The sequence below is a fragment of the Geotrypetes seraphini genome, chromosome 9 (genome assembly GCF_902459505.1).
Source record: "Geotrypetes seraphini chromosome 9, aGeoSer1.1, whole genome shotgun sequence".
In the NCBI taxonomy this organism is placed as follows: domain Eukaryota; kingdom Metazoa; phylum Chordata; class Amphibia; order Gymnophiona; family Dermophiidae; genus Geotrypetes; species Geotrypetes seraphini.
In genome coordinates this window covers 151,388,023-151,400,569 of record NC_047092.1, presented here as the reverse complement: position 1 = coordinate 151,400,569, position 12,547 = coordinate 151,388,023, and the positions used below count along the sequence as shown (strand labels likewise).

Genomic DNA, 12,547 nt, shown 5'->3' with positions numbered 1-12,547 from the left:
CAAAGAAAGCAAATAGAATGTTGGGCATGATAAAGAAGGGAATCGCGAGTAGATCAGAGAGGGTCATAATGCCGCTTTATAGAACAATGGTCAGACCTCACTTGGAATATTGCGTCCAACATTGGTCTCCCAACCTAAAGAAGGATATAAAACTGCTGGAGAGGGTACAGAGACGAGCAACGAAACTAGTAAAAGGTATGGAGAAACTGGAATACGAGGATCGACTTAAGAGACTGGGATTGTTCTCCCTTGAGAAAAGGAGACTGCGAGGGGACATGATCGAGACCTTCAAAATACTGAAAGGAATCGACAAAATAGAGCAGAAAAAATTATTTACATTGTCCAATTTGACACGGAATGAAGCTAAGGGGGACAAGTTCAGGACAAATATCAGAAAGTTCTGTTTCACGCAGAGAGTGGTTGACACCTGGAATGCTCTCCCAGAGGAGGTTATTGCGGAATCGACCGTCCTAGGATTCAAAAGCAAACTAGATGCACATCTCTTTACGAGAGTCATAGAAGGATATGGGTGACTAAAAATTACGCCAGGTGTACACCTGGCAGGGCCTCCGCATGTGCGGATCGCCAGACTTGATGGACTGAAGGTCTGATCCGGAGATGGCACTTCTTATGTTCTTATGTTTCCTCTTCTAGGAGATATTCAAGACATCAATTTTCCCACTGATGTTCTCACTGATGCTCCTCGTTGATACATCGGTCTTCTACTTCGAAACATCGATACTGTTCTTCAGGGCGATTGACCTCAAGATATCATTGCTCATCATCACGTCGATCTCATGTTTCAAAGTGTAAGAGGGGTACTTATCAGCCCTCTTCCTTGTCTTCATCAGATCAGTACCGAAGACCTTGAAAATCTTCTCATAGACATCGTTCTACTCGACGCACAGTGTCTTCAAGCCTTCTATATGGTGCATGGTCTTTGTCATAAGGTGTGTGGGGAGAGACTTAAAGATCTCAATATGCATACTTTGGAGGAAGTGCAGGAGAGGGGAGATATGATAGAGACATTTAAATACCTATGTGGCGAAAATACGCATGAGTTGAGTCTCATTTGAAAGGAAGTTCTGGAATGAGAGGGCATAGGATGAAGTTAAGAGGTGATAGGCTCAGGAGTAATCTAAGGAAATACTTTTTTACAGAAAAGGTGGTAGATGTGTGGAACAGTTTCCCAGAAGAAGTGATGAAGACAGAGACTGTGTATGAATTCAAGAAAGCATGGGATCTCTTAGAGAGAGGAAGAGATGATGGTTACTGTGGATGGGCAGACTGGATGGGCCATTTGGCCTTTATCTGCCGTCATGTTTCTGTGTTTCTATTTGAGTATCAATACACAATCCTCCTGCAAGGTGCTGCACCAGTTCTGTGAGATTTTGATTTAAGTTCAGATAGCATTCCTGGTATACAGTGCTGCACAGTTCAGGATATTCACCCCTAGTGTTTGCCACACTAGTATGTGATGGTGCTAAATAAACACAGGCAGATCTAAACATGAAAAGCTGACAATGCTGACCTACAGGTTAGAGAATGACACAGGGACAATTTTGTCCCTGTCCCCCCAAGAACTCAATTTTCCCATCCCGACCCCCATGAGTTTTGTCACTGTCCCTGCGTCATTCCTGTAAGTTCTGCCTTAACTGCACAAGCCTCAAACATTTATGATTTTAAAGTGTTTGAGGCTTGTGCAGATGCTAACAGAATAACTCGGTCACACATGGCAGGAATAGTGTTAGGGAAGAGCCCTGAGCCTGCTGGAAGCTGAAGGAGACACAGCCTGGTAGTGGACTTTATGGTCCCTGGCTATATCTAACACCAGCTCTGGCAGGATACACATTTCAAATCTAATATATTCTAATCACAAAATAGAAAATAAAATTTTTTCTGCCTTTTTGTTGTCTGGTCATTTATTTTTCAATTCATGTTGGTCTCAGGTTCTGGAGGAGAGTGTGGTGCAGTGTTTAGAACTATAGCCTCGGCACCCTGAGCTTGTGGGTTCAAACCTCGTGCTGTTCCTTGTGACTCTGGGCAAATCACTTAATCCTTCACTGCTCCAGGTACATTAGATAGATTGTGAGCCCACCAGGACAGATTAAAAAAATGCTTGATGTACCTGTATGTAAACCACTTTGTAATTGGTTGTTTAAGTACAAAAAAATGGTATACAAATCCCAGTCCCTTTCCCTTCACCCCTCCCCCTTTCTGTTTCCTTCTCTTCTCTTGCTCGTCAGGATCTCCTACCCATTTGACATTTCTTATTTCTCCAAGCTCACCATCAATCTTCCATCTCTGTGTATGAGGTCTGACAATTAAGTTCGCAAACTTGTCTCTGTGCTCTTACGATGTTGCTAATCTTTTTTGATATCAGAGGGATTGTTCATTATGAATTTGTACCAACTGGACAAACAGTTAATCAAGTTTACTATTTGGAAGTGCTAAAAAGGCTGTGTGAAAAAGGTAGACAAAAATGACCTAAACTTTTTGTCAACAACTCATGGCTCTTGCATCACAACAATGCATCAGCTCACAAGGCACGATCTGTGAGGGAATCTTTAGCCTGAAAACAAATAACTGTGTTGGAATACCCTCCATACTTACCTGATCTGGCCCCCAATGTATTTTTTTCTTTACCCAAAGATAAAGGAAATATTGAAAGGAAGACATTTTGATGACATTCAGGACATCAAGAGTAGTACGATGACAGCTCTGATGGGCATTCCAGAAAAAGAGTTCCAAAATTGCTTTGAAGGGTGGACTAGGCGCTGGCGTTGGTGCATAGCTTCCCAAGGGGAGTACTTCGAAGGTGATCATAATGATATTCAGCAATGAGGTATGTAGCACTTTTTCTAGGATGAGTTTGCGAACTTAATTGTCAGACCTCGTATGTTTTTTTCCCCCCATGTTCAGCATCCCCCTTTATCTGTGTCTGCTATACTTCCCTTTCTAGTATTTCATCATCATGGTTTCATCAGGATTCAGAATCTCATTGTAATAGCACTTATTGTACATGCTGAGATGAGTATGTACTGTGTACCTTTGCTGTTTGTCAGAGCCTAAGGACCACGACTTGTGCATGATAGCTTTTACCTTTGTTATGAGTTTCTTTGTGTTTTCGTTTGTATTTTGGGTTAATTTGTGTTTGTATTGTTTATTATCTTGCATTTTTATAAACTGTACTGTTATGTGCGTATTTTATGCTGCTTTCTGCACCATCCTGTAACCTGTTGGGAGGGACAGTAAATAAGATTACTAATAGCTTAATACAGACCCCCTCTTTCTATAAACTTAGTGCGAAAATTGTTTGCACAGGTCCTAGAATAGTTTAATTAGGCTGTAATTGGTGTTGATTGGTACTGATTTGCAGTTACATGTGTAAGTCCATGTAGTCGGTATTATATAGCCTTAGTGTGCACCACTGCAAGGGAGTGTGGAAATGGGCATGGCATGGGAGGGTCAGGAGCATGTCCAGCACTTATTTGCTAAGGTTATAGAATACTGTAAGTTACTTGTGTAACTAGCAGCATTAACCCTTTCAGGACCATAAGGATCGTAGGCCAATTTTTGTGGTTTTGATGACATTTTTATGGTAAAAAGGGCTTGCAGATGCCAAAAAATTGATTTTTTTTGTGAAATATCATTATTTTTTTTAAAAAAAATCAAACTTCTGGCTTATGGACAGTGTGGCAAGTGAATCTTCTCGTCAATCTAGCAACGACGCTAATGAATGAATGTCGGAACCAGTTTGTTTACATAAAGGCAGTATCATATGGAATCCGTACATATCAAATTTAGAACTGTAGACTATCCCAATCAAAGTTTATAGGATTTTAAAGTTATGGGACAAATATGTCCCTTGGTCCTGAAAGGGTTAAGGTATAATCATTTACACTAGCCATTGAGCTAGCGTAAGTGCTCACGTCTAAAGTTAGGTGCCAAAATGTGAACTTGCGCTAGTATTCTATAACCGCAATTATGTATGTAATTGTCAATGCGGCACACTAAGTGTGAATTCTATATCATGACACCTAACTTTAGCCGAACTTCTGAGAATTTCTCCCTGAGTTTTCTCCTTTCTTATATTGTGTTTCCCTTTTAATTTGTGATCTACTCTTATGTTATCAGAAATGAAAAGACTCAGTGGCCAAATTTTTCTTTTTAATGTAGGTATTTTACAAATTTAAGAATAATTTTAAGGCGTACTATATTTCTGATTATATAACCTGCCTTTGAGATCTTATTGTAGCATTTGATTCAATACGGCAGAGAAGACTTGCCCAGCCAATGACATCATTGCATGGAACAAACCATATCGTTGAAGTAAGCTGCTGTATGATATCAGCAGCCACATTGAAGAATGTTCTATTGTAATGGTACCACCAAGCTTTGAAAAACCTAAAAAGATCTCTAGTTGTTGTGCAGATATGTTAAAGCAGGGGTGTCCAACCCGTGGCCCACGTGAAGAATTCTGTGCGGCCCCGCTCACGATGCGGTGTTTTCCTCTGCCAGCTCCCTCCTCCGTCTTGCTTAAAGCCGCGAGCAGCGGATCCTTTGTGCCTCTTGCGGCTGACCCGGAAGTGTTCCCTCTGACGTTGCGACATCAGAGGGAATGCTTCCAGATCAGCCGCAGGAGGCGCATAGAAGACACTGCCTGCGGCTTTGAGCAAACGCTGCAGGCAGAGCTTTTGCTCCAAGAGTTACAAGTTCAGTGCTGCCTGTAACTTCAGCCTGATTCTGGGGAGCCCATAATGACCGAACATCAATGCGGCCACTGAGGAGGAGCTGATGACCCTGCCGGGGGTGAGCCGGGCTGGGGAAGCTGCAGGTGGCACATGCACCCATAGAGCCCTTCCCTGGCGTGCACAAGTGCCGACCCTTAATGCGCGCAGCCACATGGAACTTTCTAGCTGCTCTATGGACAAGGCCAACAACCCAGTGCTCTGCATGACCCTGATGGAGAACGGGTAAGGAATCAGCAGTATTAAGCAAATGCTTCACTTGGCCCTGAGGGGTAATTTTGGGGTGAATGCTGCGCTGCTGATGGGGTGTGTGAGGGGGGAGAAATGCTGCTTCTGCACAGGGAAGAGAAGGGGGGACGAGAAATGCTGCTGCTGCTGCACTCAATTGGGGAGAGGGAAGGATGGATAAGGAAAAGGGAGAGGAATGAGAGATGTCAAGTCCATGGGAGGGAGAGATGCCAGGGCATGGGAGGGGAGGGAAGGAGACAGATGCCAGGCCAGGGGAAAGGAAGGAGAGAAAGGAATGAGAGAGGATGCCAGATAATGGAGGGGAAGGGGGAGTTGGAAGGAGAGGAGAGATGCCAGGGCATGGGGGGAGGGAAGGAAAACTAAGGAGACAAATGCCAGACCAGAGAGAGAAGAGGTGCTACAGAGGAGGTACCAGGACATGGGGGAGGGAAGGAAAGGAGAAGAAAGAGATGTCAGAGCATAGGGGAGGGGTGGAGACAGAAAAATGGAGAGGGGGTGAATCTGAACTGAATCATTTACAAAGGAGAAAAGGGGCACAGGATAGACAGTTTATGGAAGGAGCATAGAAAGAGGGAAGGTATATGGAACGGGGAGAGAGCAGACAGCGAAATGGAAGGGGCAGAGAGAGAGAGGGCAGACAGTGGATGGAAGGGGCTGATGCTGCATGGAAGACAGAGAGAGGACAGATGCTGTCTAGAAAGCAAGTGGGATTTGTTCAGAGATGGGTTTTTTTTGGGTGGGAGGGTATTAAAAGAAGTGCCAGATTGGGCGTGGGGGGGAGAACTTATGGGACCGGAAACAGAGGACAGAGAGATGGTAGGCAATGGTCTGAAGGGAGAGAAGTTAGACCTGGGGTAGTGCGGAGGAAGAGGGAAAGAGATACTTAAAGGGAGAACTATTGGGAAGAGAAAGAAAGAAATGGTGGACCTGGAGAAGGGAAGCAGGCAGGCAGGGGGAGAGATGGGATGGGGGACAGTTGGGAAGAGAAAGGGAGAGAAGTTGGATCTGGGGATGGGAGCGAGAAATGTTAGGCCTGTGGATGGAAGGCAGAGAGATGCAGCATCTCTCTTTTTTTTTTTCCTCCATGTCATTGTTCAGCATCAAGGGGGGAGGGAAGAAGAAAAACAGAAAAGAGAGGGAGAAAATTGTTGGACCATGGAGATAGAGGAGGAGAGATGGAACCATGGGAGGGCAGGAGGGAAGAGAGCTGGGATAAGATGATGCTAGGGGATGGAAAGGAAGGGACGGCACTATAGCATGACCAGTGGAGAGAGGGAGGTGGATTCTGAAAGTGGTGAGCCATGTGGATGAGGTCAAAATGGAGATGACAAGATGAGTGAGAGAGCAGTGAGTACAGTGGTAGAAATGTGGTAATGGGGAGTAGATAGAAGGGAATAGGAGGCTGGGAAAGGAGTGAGATGGAAAATGGGAGAGCTAGAGACAGAGAAGATGGAGAATTGAGAGAAAGCTGAACATTTAAAAAGGTAAGAAAGGTGAGAAAGAAGGCAAGATTTGAGTAGACAGAGGCAGAAAAGAAAAAGTTAAGAAAGCTGAAAGGGAAAATCAATACGTTGGAGACAGGCATAAGAAGGAAATGGAACGAGAGAAGAGGAGAAAAAAATGGACAGCAGACAGGAAAGAGAATTAGTTGAAGATAGAGAAAAAACAAAGAAACTGGGACCAAGATGATGGAAAACAAAACATCCAGTCAACAAGGTAGAAAAAATGGTTTTATTTTGAATTTATTAACTGGAATATGTTAGCTTTGGGATATGTGCATCACAGTTATTTTTGTATTCAGTTGATTTTGGGGAGGGATGAGCCTAAAATTAGTGGATGTGCACCAAAGTTTCTCCCTGCCTGAGTGCAATTTATAAATACTTGAGCTAGTGGGGATTCCCAAACCCTGCCAACTGAAGAGATCTTCCTCCAGTCTGGCAACTCAAAATCTCCAAGCTTTGCAGCCAATGGCAATATCCTCAAGCTGCCCATGCTTTCATGCATGCATGAAAGCCAAAGGGGGGGGCAGGGAGGAGGGAAGGCAGCAGCTCTGCAATATTGCTGCCAGCTGCAGAAATTGGGAAGTTGGAGGAGGAGGAGGTGGCTGTCAGTTGGTGAGGCTTGGGGATCCCTACTAGCTACAACAGGGGAGATGTTCATTTTGAGGGAGCCTAAGCTCCAAGTGGGAAGCCCCAAAAAGCAGTAATATTTACCCTGATTAAACGATCCTCCACATGCGCTCCTGACAGCTGATTCAGCATCCCCACTCTGATGAGGCTCACCTCTGAAGAGGCTCACCGTAGCTGTAATAGAAGTGAATGGGAGAACCAGGAGCGCGCATTCCTGCTCATCAGAGTGGGGATTGTGGAAGCCTGTGGCTGCTCCCATTGTCAGCGGTGCACGTGGAGGATCATTCAATCGGGGAAAGTATTACTGCTTTTTAGGATTCCTCTCCACAGTGTCCCTTTAATGAAGGTTTATTATTAGATACATACTTCTTCTATATTAGTGATTGCAAATTTGGGACCTGCTCAACCTTTTTTTGGCTCATTGGCTATTGTTAGTGTTTGTGCGGCCCCAGAAAATTTTTTTCGGCCAATGCGGCCCAGGGAAGCCAAAAGGTTGGATACCCCTGTGATAAAGAGAAGGCTGTTCTGTGACTGCTATGAAATGAGGAGGAAACATGTTTAGTCTATTCACTTAAACTCTGTCTTTCAACAGATCATGCTGGGTTTAACAAGTCATGAAGCCCATTTCTCTCTCTTAAGAGAAGAGGTTAGATTTGGCAGCAAAAAATCTCAGAAAAGGTAAACTGCAATTTGAGAAATCTGTGAAGTTAAAATTTAATTATATGGGAAAATGAAAAGTGGCTGTCTGCTGAGTTCTAATTCAAAGTCAAAGAGCAGAGCAGACAAAGGTGGAAAAAATGTTTGTGTGCTTTACAAATTTAGAGAGAAGAGTAACCGATGAAGTTAATCTTGACACAGGGTGTAGTGTCTCGTAGTACTCCAAGAAGCATTACTACATGGTTAAGTTGATTCAGCAAAGTTGAATTGATTTTTTTTAAATGTTAGTTTACATGTCTTTGGTTTTATCTGGTTATTTAGATAGCTTTGCAAAGGATGATATATAGTTTATCATTTTCAAGTCTAGATTTTTTTTCTTCTGTGCTGAATTGCATGTTGGATAGTATAAATACTGCAAATGTTAACCATTATTATAAGACTGGCAGCACTGGCTCAAGCAGGCCCATCCACGTAAGCCTTTGTTATTTTGCTATTTGATACTTCCAGGGAAAACACGAAAGATTCTGTGTAGCCTGGAGCAGGCTCTTTGCTAGGCTTGGTCCATGAGGTCTGTGTTTTGACTCTTCCCAGAGTTGCCTGATTTCTCCAGAGCCAAGCAAGAGTGATGCAGGCACATTTGGTAGTGAAGTCCTAGACTGATCCTGTGAGTCGGTGCTCTCCCCTAGCTTTAGTAAGCTTTTGGCTTACTGGGCAAGTGTAGGAACTCCTGCTTTCCGAGAATCCTCCCCTTTGCTTTGCCAGTTTTTTTCTTAGCAGCTCCTAAATGTTCACAGCTCTCCCCTCTTTCTCACACATACACTAAAAAAAGAGATACAAGTTAGGAATAATTTGAATTCATTTTTCACTTATAGCTCAATTTAAAAAAAGGGAGAAAATCAGAACAGAAGGCAGCAAGCCTATTCTCTCAAAAGGACCAAATACTGCCAGGGACCATAGAATTCCAATGGAGGAAGCAACTTTCTAAGTGATGAGGGAATATTTTTAGCCTTTAACAGTTCAGGCTTTAGGACCACCCTCCTTTCCTCCCGTCAGCCATAAACAGCAGCACAGCGTACATCGTTTCTGTGTCTCCTGGTGGCATGGCTTTGCCGCTGACACAAATCACAGCATCAGCCACTTCCTCCCACAGGGCTCTGATATCAGCTGACTAGGGCAGAACGACAGGGATAGTCAGACAATCTCATGGCAGGAAACATTTGAATGTCCCTCCACTGCCAGCCAGCACATTGTCAACAGTGGAGGGTTCCTCTCAGCCTGTTTCATTCTCAGGCCATCTTCAGACAGCAGGGAAAGCTCCTGCGGGCTCAGTCTTAGCTGTGCAGTCCACTCCCTCCACCAGCAAATCTCAAACTTCATCTAAAGGTAAGCCATTAGATGGTGACCAGCAGCTTATTGAGGAATACCTGGAATTTCTTAGCAAGTTTTATATAAGAACAATTAAATTAATTTAGGAGATTTTAATATTTGCCCAGATCCATATTCATAGAAAAAGTTCATAAATAATTATTAGCCAAATAGCCTATGGAAAGGAGCTACAAGAAATGGGTTTATTTTTGGGGATCTGCCAGGCATTTCTAGTGACCTGGATTTGCCACTGTTGAAAAGAGGATGCTAGGCTTGATAGACCATTTGGGCATACCTTCTGCTCATAGGTAGTTCCTCTGACCAGTTTTAGCCTGGCCAGGCAAAAGAAGATGTTCTCTATAAGGGACACCTTTTAAATCCCCAAGAGAGACATGCTGCCACACCAGGATGCAACCTAACTCTGTGGAAGAAGGCTCAGAAACCATTCCACAGTTAAAGGCCTTCTGACATTTGGGAGAGAAGGGATCTTGGATTACCTAAATCTCCAAGACGCCCCTGTCACAAATTACCTAGTAATGCTTGTAGCCTGAAACTATAATTACAACATCCAGTCCTGGTTTTTTATTTATGCAGCAAGGGTTAAAAACTTTGTTATAAAAGTTTACTGGAAAACTATCATTTTAATTAACATACTGAAAATGTCACATGTATCCCTGAATCCTGTCCCTGATAATATACCTTTGTGCCCAATGGATGACTTATCACTATAATTAATTTTTCTTTTTTGTTGTATGCTATTTTCCTAGGGAATGGAATTAAAACTGCCATACTCTAGGCCTGTATTATTCTTGGTTTTCTTTGTTTACTAATGGTTTTGACAGCATGATTTGATTGTTTTACAGAATATCTGCACCTGAAGAAACCACATTTCATCTCCTTCACTTATCTTTAATGAGGGAATATATTGACTATGAATTTTCAGCATTAAAAGTGAGTAGTATTAGAATCCTGAATAGAAGCTTTAACTTTCAGCATTTTGGATTGAATCATAACCTTCATTTTTTTTTTTTTTTAACAGGACAAGATTATCTTTGATTATGACATTGAAAAGATAATTGATGACTGGATATTAATGGGATTTCTTGTAGGCAATGATTTTATTCCTCATCTACCTCATTTACATATTAACCACAATGCTTTGCCTTTGCTTTACAAAACATACATCAGTGTTTTGCCAGAACTTGAAGGTGAGTCATTTTACAAGTGAAGAAACTCACAATTATTAAAATTACAATCCCAGATAATATTATTGCTTTTAGGATTCTGCTTCTGATCTCTGTATTATTAGTCTTTGTTGCTGAGTCATCACAGCTGGTGACTGCTGCCTATCAGAGAGATTGCTCATGTTGATTTGCTTCTATCTGCAGCTTAGTCTGGTAACTTTCTCCTTGCAATTGGAGGTGCTATGAAGGTTGCTGCAACTTAGCAATGCTATACTCGGATCTCAAAATACAGACACATTTTATTTGGTCAGCATCATAGGATAATTGTTAAGCCTGTTAAAGCTTCAGCAGTATGATAATACATGCAGGTTAGAAGAGCATTGTAACAAGTAGGGTTTTCCCTAGAATTAGGAACTTGAGGTGATCAAAGGCTGAAGACATGAGTCCATGTCATTGGTTCCCTCTACCTGGCACTATGAGATTTTTAGGGGCATTTACAAAAAAGATGTCCAAAAAATGACATAAATCGGCACTTGAACGTTTTTCTCATCAATATGTCCAAGTGTTGATTTTCAAGGCCGTCTGGATGTCTTGCGAGGAGTCCCAGCCAATGTGCAGCCAAGACAAAAAGAGGGCATGTTGGAGGCATGTGCTGGGTGGGCTTAGACTTGGACATCTTATAACAATAATCGAACCTTTCCCAAGATGTCCTGGACAGAACTTAGATGTTGTGAGTTAGACCTGTTTTAAAAGCATCTAAGTGCCAAAAAGTTAGCCAAATTGACCAGATGACCACTGGGGGGGGGTAAAGTTATGACTCACACACTCCCCCAGTGGCCAATGACCCCCTCCCATCCCCCTAAAATCTGAATGAAACAGTACATACTGGTCTAGAACAGCAGCACCTTGTATGGGAAATCCTAGTAGACCATCGCATAGGTTTTAATATCCTGGTGATTGGGTTAGTGAGCCATAGAGAGGAGGATCCAGGCCCATAAGCCATGCTAACCTCTACATTTATAGTGGAAAGTGTGAGCCCATCAAAATTCTACTGTACTGCCATATAGGTGCTACCTGCAGCTAAGCGCTACTGAGTTGGTAGGTGGGTATAGTAGGTTTGGGGGCATTTTAGAGGGCCTAGCATACCCTATAAGGAGTATATGGAGAGATGTACCCTGGCACCCTTTAAGTGAAGTTCACAGCAGTGCCCTCTAAGGTTCCCCACTGCTCTGCTGGAATGTCTGGCCCCTCCCATGTCCAAATGGTCTGGATTTGGATGTTTTGCTCTTGGACATTTCTGTGGTCAAAAACGGTGAATAAAAAGATGTGTAAGTAGACAATTAAAAAAAACAACAATTTGGACATCTAGGGGCAAATTATACAAAGGATGCCTAAAGTTAGGCATTCGCAATGTGGATACCCAGCAACTTAGGCGTCCAAATAAATTGGATAATAAGCCCAATTAACAACTTTAACAAGCAATAAGTGAAAGTTAGACATCTAAAGGCTGTGCGCGATTCACAAAATAGGCGTCCACAATTTCGTGGACACCCATTGGAAAAAGCTGCGCCCAACAGGATAGGCATGGGTGTGTCTTTGATATAGATGCCCATTTGCAGAATCACATGCCTCTAAGCATCCTAACGAGTCTACATTCTCACCTAAAATGTAGGCATTGCAAAAGCAAGTCTACTTTTTAATGTTAGTTGGGCGCGACCTAGGTGGGCGTGACTTAGGCGTGCCGGAGTCGTCCACATATAGGTGAACAGGGTTTCTACTTTTTGGAGTATAGAGGACTGCAGGTTGATATTAAGGTCAAAAGATGTTTAATAATGCATTACTTAAAGCACATGAAAATATATATACTGTATATTGTATACTAAACCTATTTTGGGGGCAAAGAGGACTCTTTGATAATAATAGAAAAAGATGTTTAATAATGCATTACTCAAGAAATATATATATATATTGCATACTAAACCTCATTTCCAAAAGGTTAAGAAAATAAAAAGACACTGCGCTGGCGTGCGCTGGCGCACAAAATATTAGGTCGCAGCGCACAAGTTTCTCGTCACAGCGCAGGACCGGCAAGATTGACTCATTTGAACTTCTGCAAGATCAGCATCGGAAGCGTGCGCTGGGCCGGAGAGATCTTGGGGAGCCTCCGACAGTGGCTTTCTCCCCTCTCTGCAGCTCTCCTTTACTTCCCAGC

The 12,547-nt window shown here is 42.8% G+C and overlaps 1 protein-coding gene across 7 annotated transcripts in view; it reads left to right on the top strand.

The window, feature by feature from the left end:
* The window catches only part of XRN1 (5'-3' exoribonuclease 1), a 184,291-nt gene that overhangs the window by 25,276 nt on the left and 146,468 nt on the right, over positions 1–12,547 (top strand). For 6 of the 7 annotated variants that reach the window (XM_033958431.1, XM_033958429.1, XM_033958435.1 and 3 more), the window contains exons 6-8: positions 7,722–7,807; positions 10,015–10,102; positions 10,191–10,359. In XM_033958431.1, the coding sequence (XP_033814322.1) occupies positions 7,722–7,807; positions 10,015–10,102; positions 10,191–10,359 (343 nt within the window). Of the gene's footprint in view, positions 1–2,808; positions 2,846–7,721; positions 7,808–10,014; positions 10,103–10,190; positions 10,360–12,547 lie in introns of those variants that run through there. The other variant, XM_033958436.1, reaches the window with a different exon arrangement.